Genomic DNA, 16,816 nt, shown 5'->3' on the forward strand with positions numbered 1-16,816 from the left:
AGCAATATAGCAGTTTGCTGCTGGAGATTGTCCTGAGATTTTTATCTTCCTGATAGAATATTAGAGTCACACATTCCAAAGATTCTTGTTAACAAGTGTCTTGTTAACAAGTGTCTTATTGTTACACTAAGATAATTTATATTCTTATAAGTACTTTAAAGGTTTAATGGTATTCCTTAGAATAATAATAAATGTCTCTTTAAAAAAAAAAAAGATATAGCCGGCACCAGTGGCTCACACTTGTAATCCTAGCTACTCAGGAGATCAAGATCTGAGGATCGTGGTTCAAAGCCAGCCCGGGCAAGAAAATCTGCGAGACTCTTATTTCCAATAAACCACTCAGAAAACTAGAAGTGGTGCTGTGGCTCAAGTGGTAGACCACTTGCCTTGAGCTGAAGAGCTCAGGGACAATGCCCAGGTCCAGAGTTTAAGCCCCACAACCGACAATAATAATAATAATAATAATGATAAATGTCCCATTTTTCAGTGTCTTGTTATATTTTCACGGAAATGTAAAACAAGATTCAATTATTCTGAAGTTAGTTCCCTATTGAAATATGACCATAAGGTAATATTTTGTCTACAAATGTTTCCTCTAGACTTCCATGCTATTTAAAATTGATAAGCATATAAAAATAAAAATTTTAAAAATATATATGAGGTTCTCTACTGAAATGCTCCAGGTTTCAATTTAGGACTTTATTTTTATATCTGCTTTCAAAATAGGAAATTCAGATATATCTGAAAATATGAAATCTTTATGCAACTTAGTATTGATATTAATTTTTACAGAGTGTCTCTGAGAGTCTTCCACTGAAATGTGCTGGTTATTTATCTGGGGATGCAGATCCAAGAGGGAAAAATACAGTAAATGAACAAGTAGAAGGTAAGAACTGTATTTTACTTTAAAAAGTCAATAGAAGTTGGGCATTGGTAGCTCACATTCATAATCTTAACTCTTCAGGAGGCTGAGATCTGAGTATCACAGTTTGAAGCCAGCTTGGATAGGGAAGTCCATGAGACTCTTACCGTCAGTTAACCAACCAAAAGCTGAAAGTGGAGCTGTGGCCCAAGTGAGAGGACACCAATCTTGAGTGGGAAAAGCTAAGCAAGAAAATAAGGCTCCAAGTTCAAGCCTCTGCAGTGCCACAAAAATGAATGAATGAATGGTGATTTGTTAGAGTGCTGTGTAAAACAGTAGCATTGACGTATTCTAATAGCCAAAGAAAATTGCCTGTTATTTGCATGGTTAGGGAAAAGAGAAGTGAAATAGTAATAATTTGTCTCTTATCAAGCTCCAACAAACGTAATAAGTTGAGAATGCCACGAAAGGATCTAAATTGTTCTATTTTAATATATTGTAAAACTTGAAAGAAATTAGGAAACAAAAAGAGAAGAAGGAATGAATAATAAGAAGTTAAGGAGTTAGAGGTGTAGCTCAGGCGGTAGAGAGTCAGCCAATTAACAAGCATCATATCAAGAGTTTGAATCCAGGTCTCAGCATCCCATAAAAAGAAATTAAAGAGTAGCCAAGCCCCAGTGGCTCATACCTGTAACTACTCAAGAGTCTAATACATGAGGATCACGATCTGAAGCCAGCCCAAGAAGGAAAATTTGTGAGACTCTTTTCTCTAATTAACTAGCAAAAAGCTGGAAGTAGAGCTATGGCAGCTCCAGTCATAAGCAAAAAAAGAAGAAAAAAAAGGACAGTGCCCAGGCTCTGAGTTCAAGCTTCAGTGCTACCCCCCAAAAAATGAAATAAGAAGTGCAGTGAGGGCTGGGAAGGTGGCTCAGTGGTAGAGTGCTTGCCTTGCATGCATGAGGCCCTGGGTTCGATTCCTCAGTACCACCTAAGCAAAAAGAAAAAAAGCCGGACATGGCACTGTGGCTCAAGTGGTAGAGCGCTAGCCTTGAGCTGAGCTGAAGAGCTGAGGGACAGCGCCCAGGCCCAGAGTTCAGGCCCACGACCGGACCCCAGAAAAAAAAAAAAAAAAGTACAGTGAGTAAAGGGCATACATGAAGGGGAAAAAAGGGAAGTTCATACAGTGAAGGGTAGGAAAATATTTTTCAGAAAAAGGATGAGCAAGATTTCAGAAATCTAGAAAATATATTCCAGTACCACAACTTGTCAAAGAAGAAGAGCAAAACTTGGCCTTTCTTCCTCCTTCCTTACTATTGGGAAAGCATCTAGCTCTGAAATACCTGAGGATACACAGCTTTATTTTACTTGGATATATAAAGTTGTCCCTGTAACTTAATGTCACATCAACTGTTGTTACATACAGGATGGTTTCCCCTGGGCCTAATCTAGAGAATGGAAAAAAGGAAGTATAGGATTCATTTTGGAGAAATCAGTAAAGCACCAGCCTTGAGGGAAAAAAAGTAAGGGACAAAACTCAGGCTTTGAGTCCAAGCCCCAGTACTGGCATGAAAACAAAACAATATTAGTTACTCATTGTTTTTGTGTGCTATTCCCAGGGCTTGAACTTCTGCTTTCTTGTTCATGGCTAACACTTTGCCCCTTGAGCCACACCTCCATTCTGGCTTTTTTGCTAGTTACTTAGAGATGGCTTTTCAAAAGATACTCTGTCTTCAAACCATAATCTTCAGATTAATTTGAATGCAGAAGCCTTGGCTGTTTTAAAAATAGCTGTTTTTTGTTTTTTGTTTTAATATGGTAGTCCCTTCATAAAAATCCTTTAAAAACTTAAGCTGATAGCTTACACCTGTAATCTTAGCTACTCAAGATCTGAGACTGGGAGAATCCAAGTTGTAAGCCATCTCAGCCAGAGTATGGAAGACTATCTCCAGCTATTCAGCACAAATCAGGCCTGTAGGCAGAGCTCAAGTGGTGAAGGCTAGCTGAGGGCAAGAAAGCCAGTCAAAAACACAAGAGACCTGAACTCATGTCCTCCTACTGGCAAGAAAAAAAAAACTAACAATATTCATACCAAACTAATTTTATAAATAAGAGACATTACAGAGTTTATTTCCTGAATATAAAAATTAGTACTTTTAGTAAATGTTACACTGATTTTTATAATATAACATTATTAATATCTCATAGTTCTGACAATTCTGTTTCTTTTTCCTTTGTAATAACTATTGAAAGCTTGTTGTACATTATTTCTTAGATATGGTTTATATACCTTCTTGTATGAGTGGATCAAGAAACTTTAAGATGGCTAAACTAGAGGATTCAAGAAATGTAGACAAACGAATAGCTCCCATGGGTATGGAAAAAATGGTTGATTATGTTAACTATTATTCTACAAGTGTATATCCAAGTTGAATGATTTAGAAAATTTTCTTCAGTTAGAAATGAATTTTACACTCCATTGAATTATATAAATTTTCACTTACTAAATTACAGCATAAATTAAAGAACATGACAGACACTTGTAGTATAATAGTAAAAATCATTCCAATGTGTTACATTAAATGTAAATAAATGCTATTACATGCTACCACCTGCTTTGACCTTGATTGTTTCAAGGTCATGTTTGCTTCTCTCATTAGACATCACTGTTGTCTCCATCGACCAGCATGCACACATTGGTAAATGTGCATTTTTCTACTTTCATTACAAGTCATTGGAAACATCTCACTTTTGAATTCTTAACTGCATGCATTATTAAACCAATCTTCTTACTTTTAATAATTTCCAAAGCTAACTCTGAGGATTCGGCATCATATTAATACATTCTGCATGGAGATATACTTGGCTTTGAGGTATTTATATATCACTGATTACATGTCCTTTCTTTCTTAGAGTCTCTGGAGAAATATCCTCTCTTGAAGGTAATAAGCTATATTTTCATCTTGAATTAATAACTACATATTATATGAAATACATATTTCTTAAATATCTCATTTCCAACCCATTCCAGACGACCACTGGCATGAAATCTCCAAATAAAGATGTAGGAAGGAACGCTATCCAAACATTTGAAATAGGTAAATGTTGCAATATTCTGGAAAGAAGTACATTAAAACATGTGAAATGCTTATAGTCTTCTCAGTCCTAGTTCTTTTATTCTTTTTCCCCCAGATTGGATAGAAAGTTTTGACATAAATGATGCAAAGGTCATTGTTGATTCTTACACATGAAACAAAAAGAATAGACTGGGATATTAAAAGCATAAGAAAAAGTTTGAAATATATGCTCTAATCAGATGATTTAACAACAGCCTTTTCCTAATTTGGAAACTCTGTACTTATTAGAAATTTACAAATGGAAATTCTATAATTTTACCAAAGCTTAAATGGTTTTGGGAGAGCCAGGCATACTGTGCCTGCCTGTAGTCCCATCTGTTCAGGAGACTGTGGCAAGAAGTTTGGGGTCATCCTGAGAAACTTTAGCAAAATTTCTGCTCTTATAAACAGATACTTAGCTTGACATCCATCTGTAATTCTAGCTACTTACAAGGCTGAGATATAAGGATTGGAATTGAAAGCCAACTCAGGAAGGAAAGTCCATGAGTCTCTTATCTTCAATTAAAAAGCAAAAAGGCTCAAGTGGTAAAGGACCAACCTTGAACTCAAGCACATAAAACAAAAATGCTGCTGGATTTCTAGTCCAAGTTTTGCTTTAATTACTCCACTTGAGGGTTGTTATGCTGGTGATCTTAAGCCCATTCAAATGTTTGCATTCAGAGTAACTTTATTAAAAATTGAAAAAGTGAATACTTCTTAATGTTTAGTTGGTAGATAATAGTTCTTCAATATATAATAATATGGTTGTTAGATAGATGTTCTTCAACACATAATATCATTGGTAGATAATAGTTCTTCAATATAATGATTCTGAAATATTTCAGATTCAGTGACCTTTTATGTATTGGAAATTATTACAGAGTCTAAAAAGCTCTTATTTAAGTTCATTTCTTTTGATATTTGCTGTATAGGAATCATATCTGAAAGATTTGCAATACATGTAAACACAGTCATATAGCACAAAGCCATTAGAGATATGACAGTTAATCATTATGAATATCCCATGTCTGAAAAATTCCACTTATAAGAGAATAGGGTTGAAAATGATAAATTTACTGTAATTTGACGTCTTGAGCCTTGAACAGATTTTGAATTGCAAAGATTCCCAGATCACAGTTTAGAACCAACATTTTTCTTTGCCTGGTACAGGAGCTTGAACTAGGCACTTTCCCTTAGCATTTTCACTCAAGGTACACTACCACTTGAGCTATAGCCACTTCTAGATTTTTGTTGATTAATTGGAGATGAGTTTCATGAAGTTACCCACCTAGGCTGGCTTTGAACTGAGATCTTCAGGTCTCAGCCTTCTGAGTAGCTAGGATTACAGGCGTGAATCATTGGTGCCCAAGTCTATGGTATTTTTAAATTTTGTTTCTGAGTGCTTACTTACATGGAATGGATGCATGTGTAGATAAGTCTGAGATACTTTTATGCCTTTAAAGAGGTGAGAGTCTCTCCAAGTGATTTGTTGAATTCTTAGAGATTTTCAAGTATTTATAAAGAAGTAAATATTCAGCTAAAGACTACACTTAAATTTGTGCTTGAGAAAGTGTAAATTATTTATATTTTCTGTCTCGTTTTTAAACTATTACTGTTACCTTTTCTAAGTAGTTTATTATAACTAAACATATACATTTGCCAGCAGAACAAAACTTAGAAATAACATCAGAGTCTGAAGAAGAAAGGCTTATTGCCAATGAAAATAACCAGCTGCAACAGGTATGTAAAAATTTAAATTTCTGTTTTAGTTTTTTTTAAATAACATAGCACAAGTCAAATGAAATTATCAATAAATTATTATTTAATATTTAATTTTGAAAACACTTGACTTAGAAAAGCTAATATGTACTTAGAATCTGTAAGAAAATGTGGAATTGATGCAAAAAAAAATTTTAATATTGTTTGGACTTCCACTTATATAACCTCCTTATATGATAAAGAAAGGGGTCTTTGTTTTGGTGCTAGTACTGGGTCTTGAAATCAGGGCCTGAGCACTATCCCTTAGCCTTTTCATGCAAGGCTAGCACTCTGCCACTTGAGCCATAGCTCCACTTCCAGCTTTTTGCTGATTAATTAGAGGTAAGTGTCTCATGGACTTTCCTGCCTGGGCTGGCTTCCATCCTTGATCCTCAGATCTCAGTCTCCTGATTTGTTAGGATTACAGGCATGTGCCACTGATGCCTAACTTAGCAATTTTAATTGTGTTCTAATTTTTCTTTGTCCATACTCTTTGATTACTGAAGGATAAAGTTTGTCTTTTTTATTGTTAATGTTTTGATTTTTGGTACCAGTAATGAGGCTTCAACTCAGGGCCTGTGCACTGTTCCTTAGTTTTTCTGTTGAAGTCTGGCATTGTACCTCTTGAGCCACTGTTCCATTTCCAGCTTCTTGGTAGATAATTAGAGATGAGTCTCATAGACTTCCCTTCCTGGTTTCAGGTCATATGATCATCTTCATGTCAGACTGATTTACAGAGATTTCAGGAATGAACTACCACTGGTTCCAAGCTTTATTTCTGTTTTTTAAAACATTAGAAGATAACAAAACAAATTTAACAACTTGTTTCAGATGTCATTATGTGATAATTACAAAACACTTCATCACAGAATGTCAGATGTGTGTCTAAATGAAAAATCGATAACAGGGTAAACAATGGCAGAGTAACAAGTTCTATAGAAATAAGTTAAAAATAGTAACAAGTAGAGTTCTTGGCTCCAGATAAAGAAAAAATGCACCTTAAGTTTATGTGCTGTTATGCTTGGGTTTTTTTTCTTTTTTTTTTTTCTTTTGTCCATCATGGGGCCTGAACTCTGGGCCTGGGTGCTGTCCCTCAGCTCTTCAGCTTAAGGCTCGCACTCTGTCACTTGAACCACAGCACCATTTCCAGCTTTTTCTGCTTATGTGGTGCTGAGAAATGGAACCCAGGGCCTCATGTATGCAAGGCAAGTACTCTACTACTGAGCCACCTTTCCAGCGTACTTGGGTTTTTTTTGGTCTCTAATTAATCAGCAAAAAGTCAAAAGTGAAAGTGTGGCTCAAGTGGTAAACACCAGTCTTGAGAGAAAAAGCTAAGGGGACAGCTTCCAGAATCTGAGTTCAGGCTCCAGTTACCAGCACCAAAAATAAAAAACCTGATTACCCAGCAACCCAGCAGCATAAATATAAAAAGGATGAAACTTGAAAGAAGCACTGAGAATAAAAGAACTTGAGCAGGAAAAAAATCAAAAGGTGAAATTCCGGGATTCAACAACAGAGCTACTTACACAAACAAAAGAAGACCAGGTAAAGAGGAGTACTTGGCCTCACGTGAGTTTCAAACTAGCAGTATTGGGTTGGGAAGTTGGAGAAGTGATGATAAATCTGTGAAACAGTATCAAGGTACATCTAAATTCCATGTCAGGCCTAAGAAAAACTGTTGGATATCATCTCTGCAGGGCCTCACACTAATCATTATTTTTATCCTTATGGGGTTTTGTTTTTGTGCTGGTACTATGACTTTCAACTTTTTTGCCCAAGGGGCTCCTGATTTTGGGTGGTCAATTAGAGATAAGAGGCTCATAGACTTTCCTGCCCAGGCTATCTTTGAACCATGATTCTTAGATCTCAGCCTCATGAGTAGCTAGGATTACAGGTGTGAACCACCAGCACCCAGATGTTTATATTTTTCTGAAGGTAAGTTATTGGTTAACTGTGTAAGGGGTATGTATCCATTGTCATTGTATGACTTCAATCAAATGAAACTTGAAGAAACCGTATTTAATAACTGCTATGTATTACTAATACCACAGCTCCCTTGAGTTTGGTAAATAAGGCAACATTTTAGCTAGCTGCTGCTTAAATCAGCACTTAGATGAACTGTTGATCCTCCTGATAACACATTCCTACATAACTAATAGTTGTATATTCAATTAGTAAGTTATAACTTGAAATTTCCAGATGCTGCAAACATGACACATATCTAGCAGTTCATCAGAAAATGAAGTGAAACACCAAGCTGCTAAAAGTTCTTTTTTCAGTTCTTCAGTGTAAAAACCTAATAGTTGTCCAAATAACCCTAAATATGTTAGTTTGTAAGTGGCTTTTTCCTTCAATTACATGTTTCCTAGATATAATAGACTTGTCTCAAAATTTTTTATCCATTTTTATTCTTATTTTTATTTTTATTCATTGACGTTTAGTTTTATGTAAGAAGCCACATTCAGGGAAAACTCCATTTTTTGGTTAGTGTTTTGTTTTTTGGTATTATTTTTGCTTTATAGATTTTTTTTTTTACGTAGGATACTGGTACTGATTTTTTTTCAATATGTAAAAGCATTAGCTTTTTTGTATAGCCCTGTGTACAGTATAGATACTATTTTTGTACAAACCCAAAGTTAAATTAATGAACAAGTGGGCCAGCTAAATATTTAATCATTAAATATTTCTTGTGTTCTTATGTATTAATCTGTCTGTAATTTATATGCATATATCAGTGTTAATAGCTGAATTTGTAGTGTGTGTGTGTGTGTGTGTGTGTGTGTGTGTGTGTGTGTGTGTGTGTGTGTGTGTGTGTGTGTGTGTGTGTGTGTGTGTGTGTGTGTGTGTGTGTGTGTGTGTGTGTGTGTGTGTTGCCAGCCCTAGGGCTTGAACTTAGGGCCTGGGCACTATCCCTGAGCTTCTTATTGTTCAAGGCTAGCACTCTATGACTTGAGCTCAAGCTCTACTTCTGCCTTTTTAGTAATGTATTGGAGATAAGAGTCTCAAGGATTTTCCTGCCCAGGGTTGGTTTTGAACTGAGATCCTCGTATCTTTACCTGATGAACAGCTAGGATGATAGGCGTAAGCTACTGGCACCTGGCTGAGTTGGTATATTTGTAAGTAGATCAAGTTGCCAGCATTTCTTGGTGTAAGTGGGCACCACAATTTTCACAAGTTGAAATGAGGAAGAAGAGCTGTGGCTCAAGTGGTAAAACGAACACCTGCCTTGATCAAAAAAGTTAAGGAACAGTGCCCAGGCCCCGAGTTCAAACCCCAGCACTAGCACACATGCACAAAAGACAAGTTGGATTTCTATTAGATGCATGCATAAAAGAATCCTCTAGTTAATGGAAGAAGATGACTTTTAGTAAATACACTAATTTCAGTTTTATATGTTAAGACTTCAATAAATCTTTTTTTTTTTTTTTTTTTGTCGGTCATGGGGTTTGAACTCTGGGCTTGGGCGCTGTCCCTGTACTCTTCAGCTCAAGGCAAGTGCTCTACCGCTTGAGCTACAGCGCTACTTCCAGTTTTCTAGTGGTTTATTGGAGATAAGAATCTCACAGACTTTTCTGCCCGGGCTGGCTTTGAACCGTGATCCTCAGATCTCAGCCTCCTGAGATTACAGGCGTGAGCCACCGGCGCCCAGCTTCAAATAATTTTTAATTTTTTAAAAGGTATCCAGGCTAAAGAGCAGCAACAAATTTATCTCCAGCCAGCCTTTCCTGGCTTTCATTTATAAAAATTACCTATTTTACTCAAATCATTGGAACTTATAATTTTAATGTGACCACTTTAAAATTTTTCAACAAATATGTTTAGTTTGCACATATTTTCTTCTTTCTTCATTGTTTCTTTCTTTTCTTGACTGGTTGCTAGTAGCTCAGGCCTATAATTCTTAACTGCTTAGGAAGCTGTGATCCACAGCATAGTGATTCAAAGCCAGCTTATCAGAAAAGCCCACTAGCCTCCATCTATAAAATAACCAGCAAAAAGCCAAGCTAGAGTTGTGGTTCAAGTGATAGAGCACCAAGCAAGCAAGCAAGCAAAGTGAGCACGAGAACCTGAGTTTAAACCCCCATACTCCTAAAAAAAATTGAGTGATAAAGTCATTGAAAACAAAAAATGGAAAAGCAAGTTATCCTTAATCTTGTAATTGAAGAATAAATTATCTTTGGTATCAAATTTGCATTTTAGGTTGAAGGAAAAATGAATCTCAAAAGTAAGGAAAGTCAACTGTCAGCAAATGTATATAATGTTGCTTCCTCTGCTACCAATGATGATGAGTTAAATCAAGAAAGAAAGAGCACAAAAACTCATAACCAACAATTTCCTTTTAAGGACAATGAAAAATATGATGGGTAAGACTATTGGCAGTATTTAATAGTCAGTAATTAGTATTGTATAAAACCAATTGTAGTTTGGGCTGATATTCTCTATTAATAAATTTTGTACTTTTACCTGGAATATTAAGTCTTGCATGGTGATCAGAAAAACATAAACAATGAATATTCTTTTTTCAACTATTATTAATAAGTATTAAATAACAACCAATATTGGCAAAGGTGAGGAACAATGTTTCATTTACTCTTAGTAATTAATTCTTAGTAATTAGTAAGTGAAAAAACATTTTATTTACTAATAGCAAGTTCATTTACGAATAAAATATTTTTCATTTGCTAGCCATAAGTTAATAAGATAAATTTCATTTACTATTAGTAAATTTCATATCCTGTTTTTTTTGGGGGGGGGGTTGACAGTTGTGGGGCTTGAACTCTGGGCTTGGGCGCTGTCCATGCGCTCTTCAGCTCAAGGCAAGCGCTCTACCACTTGAACCACAGCACCACTTCTAGTTTTCTAGTGGTTTATTGGATAAAAGTCTCACGGAGTTTCCTGCCCGGTCTGGCTTTGAACCGTGATCCTCAGATCTCAGCCTCCTGAGTAGCTAGAATTACAGGCGTGAGCCACTGGCACCCGGCACTTTCATATCCTATTAGTAAATGAAGTTGATTTTTGAAAATTGGAGAGATAATTTAGTAGCAAGAGTCAACATTTCCAATACAGCATTCTTTTATACTAACAGCATTACTTCTAGAACTAGATCCTCCCAAGACAGCAAAATATGACTCAAGCATGAAGGATATTTATTATATATTACAAGTATTATATATTACAAGTACCATATATAAAGTAGATGAATACTTCTATCTTAAATATAACATGCACATTAGGGATGTATAGTATACGTGTTAAGGATTATTATATAAATATGTCACATATATATAGACATTTCCTGTGGATAGCTCTATCTACAAGTTGGAAAGAATCCAAAATCTCATCAATAAGAAAATAGATAGATGTTATCATATCAATAAAAAAATACAGTATACATTTTTTCATAATTATATTTAAAACATTTAATTTGGGAAAATATCTTAAGCAAATTTTATTATAGCACCTATAATATCTGCTGATTTACAAAAGGAAGCTACTTACTACAGTGACATTATCTCATCACCAACAGAGTTAATTACTAGTTCTTAGGTTTAGCGATTTTGTTCTCAAAGCATGAATCCTACTATGTCTGACTCTTCTATTAGTCTAAATATTGCTAGGGGATTGCTCACACTAATATTTCAGTATGTAGTGTAGTGTTTGATATATTAAACCTGGGATTGTCAGACTTTTCCTGTCAAGAACTATATAGCAAATGCTTAGGTCTTGTAGCCTGTAAGGGTCTCTTTTGTACTCTGAAGTCTGTAGTAGAGACTAAGTGAATGGACAAGTCTACATTTCACTTTTAGGGACTAGAGGTAGAACACTTGCCTAGAATGCATAGATCCCTTGGTTCCATCCTCACTCTCAAAAATTTTATTTACACAAACAAGCAATACTGGGTGCAGGTGGCTCAGAACTGTAATCCTAGCTACTCAGGAGGCTGAGATCTGAGGATCATTGTTTAAAACCAGGTCAGGCTCTTGGCTTCATTTAAAAAAAAAAAAGAAAAAAGTGGAGCTGGGGCTTATGTAGAGTGCCAGCCTTGAGTGAAAAAGCTAAGGAACAGCACTTGGGATTCTGAGGTCAAGTACCAGTACTAGACTTAAAAAAAAAAAAAAGCAATGGGGCTGTATAGGACCTAAGGCCCCAATTCAGTATCATTTCTACTAAATGCAAGGTGCTTCTGATTCATTTAATTTTTTAAAATATTTTTTATTGTAAAGATACTGTACAGAGGGGTTACAGTTTACATGAATAAGGTTATGAGTACATTTTCTATGGAGTATTACTATCCTCTCCTATGTTTTTTCCCTACTATCCCTTCTTCCCCCCACCTCCTCCCATCCCACCAAGTTGTAAAGTTCATTTCAACATAGTGTCTTGTATTTCTCATTGTTACAATGGATCATCCTATATTCTTGTTTCAGCATTTTGTTATTTCCCTTCCCCTCCCCAAATTAGAAGAAATACATATACAAGATACAGGGCACTGGAATCAAATACAGTGACAACAGGGGTTATACCATGGGGGAAGACCATACAAAAGAAACAAATTCACACAGTACATTAAAAACAACAGCGACAAAGAAAAACCTCCCTATCTTGGGGTTCATTTTGCTTAGCATCGTCTTATATGGTCATATGAGTCATTGAATCTTATGTCTGAAGATACCAAGTCTGCATGCATGTCATTATCCTTTTTTTTTAATTGTGATTTTTATTTATTTTTTTTTTTTTTTTGCCAGTCCTAAGGCATGAACACTGGGCCTGTGGGCACTCTCCCTGAGCTTTGGTGCTCAAGGCTAGTGCTCTATCACTTGATCCATAGCTCCATGTCCAGCCTTTTGTGATTAATTGGAGATAAGAGTCTCATGGACTTTTCTGCCTAGGCTGGCCTTGAACTGCAATCCTCAGATCTCAGCCTCCTGAGTAGATACAATTACAGACAAGAGCCACTAGTACCCAGCTCATTATCATTTTAAAGATAATACCTATTAAGTACATACCACATCATATTTTACAGCAGTGACATTATATACAACTTGCAAAATTTTACTTTATAAAATAAGATTATTTGCTAAATTTTTGCCCCCTTATATTTCTATTTTAATGATTATTTTATTCTGTATTTGACTAGTATAAACCATTCTAGAATTAGAATGATTAGAAAAACATTGCTTTTTTTCTGGTGGGATTTTTTTTAAAGTAGTGGTACTGCCTTGCATATGAAGAAAGTAAAGAAAATGGAAAAGGAAAAATGGACCTCCAGAGAATCTATGATTATGCCCATGTGTGAGAAGTCTGGTTTAGGAACTGATGGTCTACTATATGTGAAGGATGAAAAAGATCAGGATGAAGGAAGGTAAAAAAAAAAATCTCTAATTTCTTTATGAATACCCCTGTGATAGAATGTTAGCAGTGATTACTTTCAGAAATAAAACAATCTCTACTACTTACCTAGAACAATACTGTGGTGGATTGAGATGAAAACAAGAGACTTTGACAAGAACTAATTCTAAGTCTACTATGTGTATATTGTAATGAAGTATAATACTACATGTGTTCAGGGGCTGGGAATGTGACTTAGTTATAGAGTGCTTTACCTAGTGTGCATGGGTTTGATTCCACAGTACCACATAAACAGAAAAAGCCAGAAGTGGAGCTGTGGCTCAAGTGGTAGAGCATTAACTTTGAGCAAAAGAAGCTCAGGGATAGTGCCCAGGCCTGAGTTCAAGCCCCAAGACTGGCCAAAAAAGAAAAAAATACTACATGTTCAGCTCATTTTAAACTTTACAACAGTGGAAGTCTGGTTAGTGGATAAATACTGGACAGTTCCTCAGAGTTTCAGTGAGCAAGACAATAGGGAATGGGATAATCACTGAAGAGGAATGTGAAATTTAAGATATTTCTTCTAAATATAGGCCTTTAAAATACATTTCCAAGGCTGGGCGCTGGTGGTTCATGCCTGTAATCTTAGCTACTCAGGGGGCTTAGATCTGAGGATCACAATTCAAAGCCAGCCTGGGCAGGAAAGTTTGTGGGACTCTTATCTCCAGTAAACTGAAAGTGGCACATGGCTTAGGTGGTAGAGTGCTAGCCTTGAGCTGAAGAGCTGAGGGACAGTGCCTAGGCTCAGAGTTCAAGCCCCACAACTGACCAAAAAAAAAAGATACATTTTTACTAGGCACCAGTTGCTCACATCTGTAAAACTGTTTAGGTCTAAAGACTTTATAGATTCTATATAATAAGATGATTGTTTTAGGTATTCTTTGATTTTTACATATTTAATATTTGCCTGAAAAGATTTTATATTTTGTTTTTTTAGACCTACAAAGAATGCACATAATGAAAACAACAAGGTATTGTTGAATATAAAATTAGTCGTTTATTGAAAACATACATTATAAAAGGCAAAGTAAAATACATTATAAAATATAAATTAAAAGGAGGGGCGTGGGGAGGCTGGGAAGGGATGGGAAAGGGAAACAAAGGAGGAAGCTACAGTGCTTGTTAAGAAATGTACTCATTATCTTGCCAATGTAATTGTAACCCTTCTGTACTGTATTTTCACAATAAAAAATAAATAAATAAAAATATAAATTAAAAGATATTATAAAAGGTAAAGTGAAGAAATAAGATCTTGTTACTTGAAAAAGTAAGTAAGAGTAGCCATTGATAAATATATCGTCTTATACTAAAATTAAGTCTTTTAAGGCCAGACTCAGTGGCACACACCTGTAATCCAAACTACTTGGAAGGTGGAAAGCTGGGTAATATGAGGTCACCCTGGACAAAATATTTGTGAGATCCCCATTTCAATATGCTAAAAACAGTGGTTTGCTTCTATAGTCCCAAGCTATTCTGAGGAGTAGATAGAAGGATCACTATCTAAAGCAGGTCCTGAGAAAAAATCCTATCCAAAAAGTTAGCAATAAAGAGATGGGGCATGGTTCAAATGATACAGTGCCTGCCTAGCAAGTAGAGGGCCCATGAGTTCAAACCACTATTCTACAGAAAAGTGAAATCTGTTTTTAAGGACCTATGCTTCTGCTTACATGAAATGACAGGTGATGAATACTTCTGTACATTTAGTGTATGGTATTTGGGGGACATTTTGAAATACAATTTATTTTATAGGTCAAAAACCCAATAAATGAAATGGATGATTTTGATGACTTAACTCAGTCATCTGAAACAGTGTCTGAAGATTATGATCTGCCTCATCCCACTTACGAGAATATTGTGCTGCTAATCGAGCAACTTAGAATGGAGTGTAAAGGTAAGACCACAAGCCTTTTTTTTTTTTTTAAGCAGTACTAGGGTCTGAGCTTAGAGTTTCATTCTGGCCAGGCAGACACTATGCCACTTAAGCCATGCCCCAGCTCTTTATTGCTTTAGGTATTGTTTGACAAGGATTTCATAACATTTCTGCCCAGGGCCAGCCTCTCGAGGAGTTAGAATTGCTATTTCCTTGTGACATGGCCTAGAAAGCTTGAACATTTATGTATTTTCTGTATATGGTAAACACCAACTTCAATGTCTATAGTCATAGTCTTAAAATCTGTGATTTAAATTTAAATTTTGTCCATTTGGGTTTGGGTTTTTTGAATAGGAACACTGACCAGGCTGCTATTCAGTCTTGGCTAGAAGCATATTCCAAGAAAATCTACACTGGTGTTATAGATTGGCTAGAATAATATTCTGCTTTTGCCCAATTATTTTTGTTTTTTTTTTTCTTCATCCTTCAGTTCTCCATTTGCCATCTCTTCCTCAGGTTAATCTTGGCCCAGTGCAGATCAAATCACCAAGTCTGTCTTTTTTTTGTGTGTGTGAGTGTGTGCCAATAGCAGGGTTTGATGAGGGAGTAGGTGCTATTAGCTTTTTGCACAAGGCTGGAGCACCAACATTTGAACCACGGCTCTACCTGTGGATTTTTGGTGGTTAATTGGAAATAAGAGTCTTACAGACTTTCCTGCTTAGGCTGGATTTGAACTGTTACCCTCAGATCCCAGCCTTGAAATTTATCTTGTTACCACATATCTATATGAATTAACTCTTCCACATTATTTTTTAATTGCATATAGCAATTGCATGGTAGGTTCCATGATGACATTTTGACATTTTCATACCTGCATATTTTGTACTTTGAACATATTCACCCTATTGGCTTATCTAGTCCTTCCCTCTCTGTGAGGGTCCCTTTCCTAATGGTTCCCCTTTCCTGTAGCATGCGTGCGTGCGTGTGTGTGTGTGTGTGTGTGTGTGTGTGTGTGTGTGTGTTTATGAGTGCACACTTGCAACAGTACTGGGGCTTGACCTCAGGACCTTGGTGCTGTCCTTTATATTTTCTGCTCAAATCTAGTGCTCTACCACTTGAGCCATACTTCCACTTTCAACTTTCTGCTGGTAAATTGGAGATAAGAGCCTCACAGTGCCTGGGCTGGCTTAGTATCAGGATTCTTAGATCTCAACTTCATAGGCATGAGCCACTGGCACTCAGCACTTGCCATGTTTTTGTCTAGATCTCATATATGAGAGACAACATGTGATACTTGTCTTCCTGAGTCTGATGTATTTCACTTAATGTGATAGTCTCCAGTTCCCCATTTTCCTGAATTATCAATATGTTTCATCTTCATAGCTGAATAAAACTTCATTGTGCATATATGCCACATTTTCTTTTCAAGCTAAACAAAAGCAAGATCTTATCTGTTTTATTTGTAGAGATTGTGTGTCCTATCTTGTAGACACTTATCATATAAATGAGTAGATGTAAAAACACACAGTGCTTTATATATTCTGTTCATGTATTCTATTTCTATCTTATTTTTCTCCCTGACAGATTTTGTTAGCTTATTGAAAATCCGGGATGCAGTTCATTCATATAAAAGATGGATTGAACTGAAAAAAAGTCAATGTGATGAACTTTCAGGAAAAATTAAAAGAATGGAAATCAGAATTAGAGGACTACAAAAGGAGCTGTCAGAAATCAAAGAAGAAAAATCGCAGTTAGAACATGAGAAAGTAGAATGGGAACAAGAACTCTGCAAATTGAGGTGTGATCCTTTCATTGTAAAAAAGTGTT

At 36.0% G+C, this 16,816-nt stretch overlaps 1 protein-coding gene across 6 annotated transcripts in view; it reads left to right on the forward strand.

The window, feature by feature from the left end:
• The window catches only part of Ankrd30a (ankyrin repeat domain 30A), a 62,403-nt gene that overhangs the window by 22,191 nt on the left and 23,396 nt on the right, over window positions 1–16,816 (forward strand). For 3 of the 6 annotated variants that reach the window (XM_070020806.1, XM_070020811.1, XM_070020810.1), the window contains exons 12-21: window positions 793–886; window positions 3,135–3,233; window positions 3,773–3,801; window positions 3,891–3,957; window positions 5,639–5,715; window positions 9,931–10,094; window positions 12,938–13,093; window positions 14,057–14,090; window positions 14,869–15,010; window positions 16,574–16,787. In XM_070020806.1, coding sequence (XP_069876907.1) covers window positions 793–886; window positions 3,135–3,233; window positions 3,773–3,801; window positions 3,891–3,957; window positions 5,639–5,715; window positions 9,931–10,094; window positions 12,938–13,093; window positions 14,057–14,090; window positions 14,869–15,010; window positions 16,574–16,787 — 1,076 coding nt within the window. The remainder of the gene's footprint in view (window positions 1–792; window positions 887–3,134; window positions 3,234–3,772; window positions 3,802–3,890; window positions 3,958–5,638; window positions 5,716–9,930; window positions 10,095–12,937; window positions 13,094–14,056; window positions 14,091–14,868; window positions 15,011–16,573; window positions 16,788–16,816) is intronic. The other 3 variants (XM_070020808.1, XM_070020807.1, XM_070020809.1) reach the window with 3 other exon arrangements.

The sequence above is a fragment of the Dipodomys merriami genome, unplaced genomic scaffold (genome assembly GCF_024711535.1).
Source record: "Dipodomys merriami isolate MVZ:Mamm:240054 unplaced genomic scaffold, mDipMer1.0.p SCAF_14, whole genome shotgun sequence".
NCBI lineage: Eukaryota > Metazoa > Chordata > Mammalia > Rodentia > Heteromyidae > Dipodomys > Dipodomys merriami.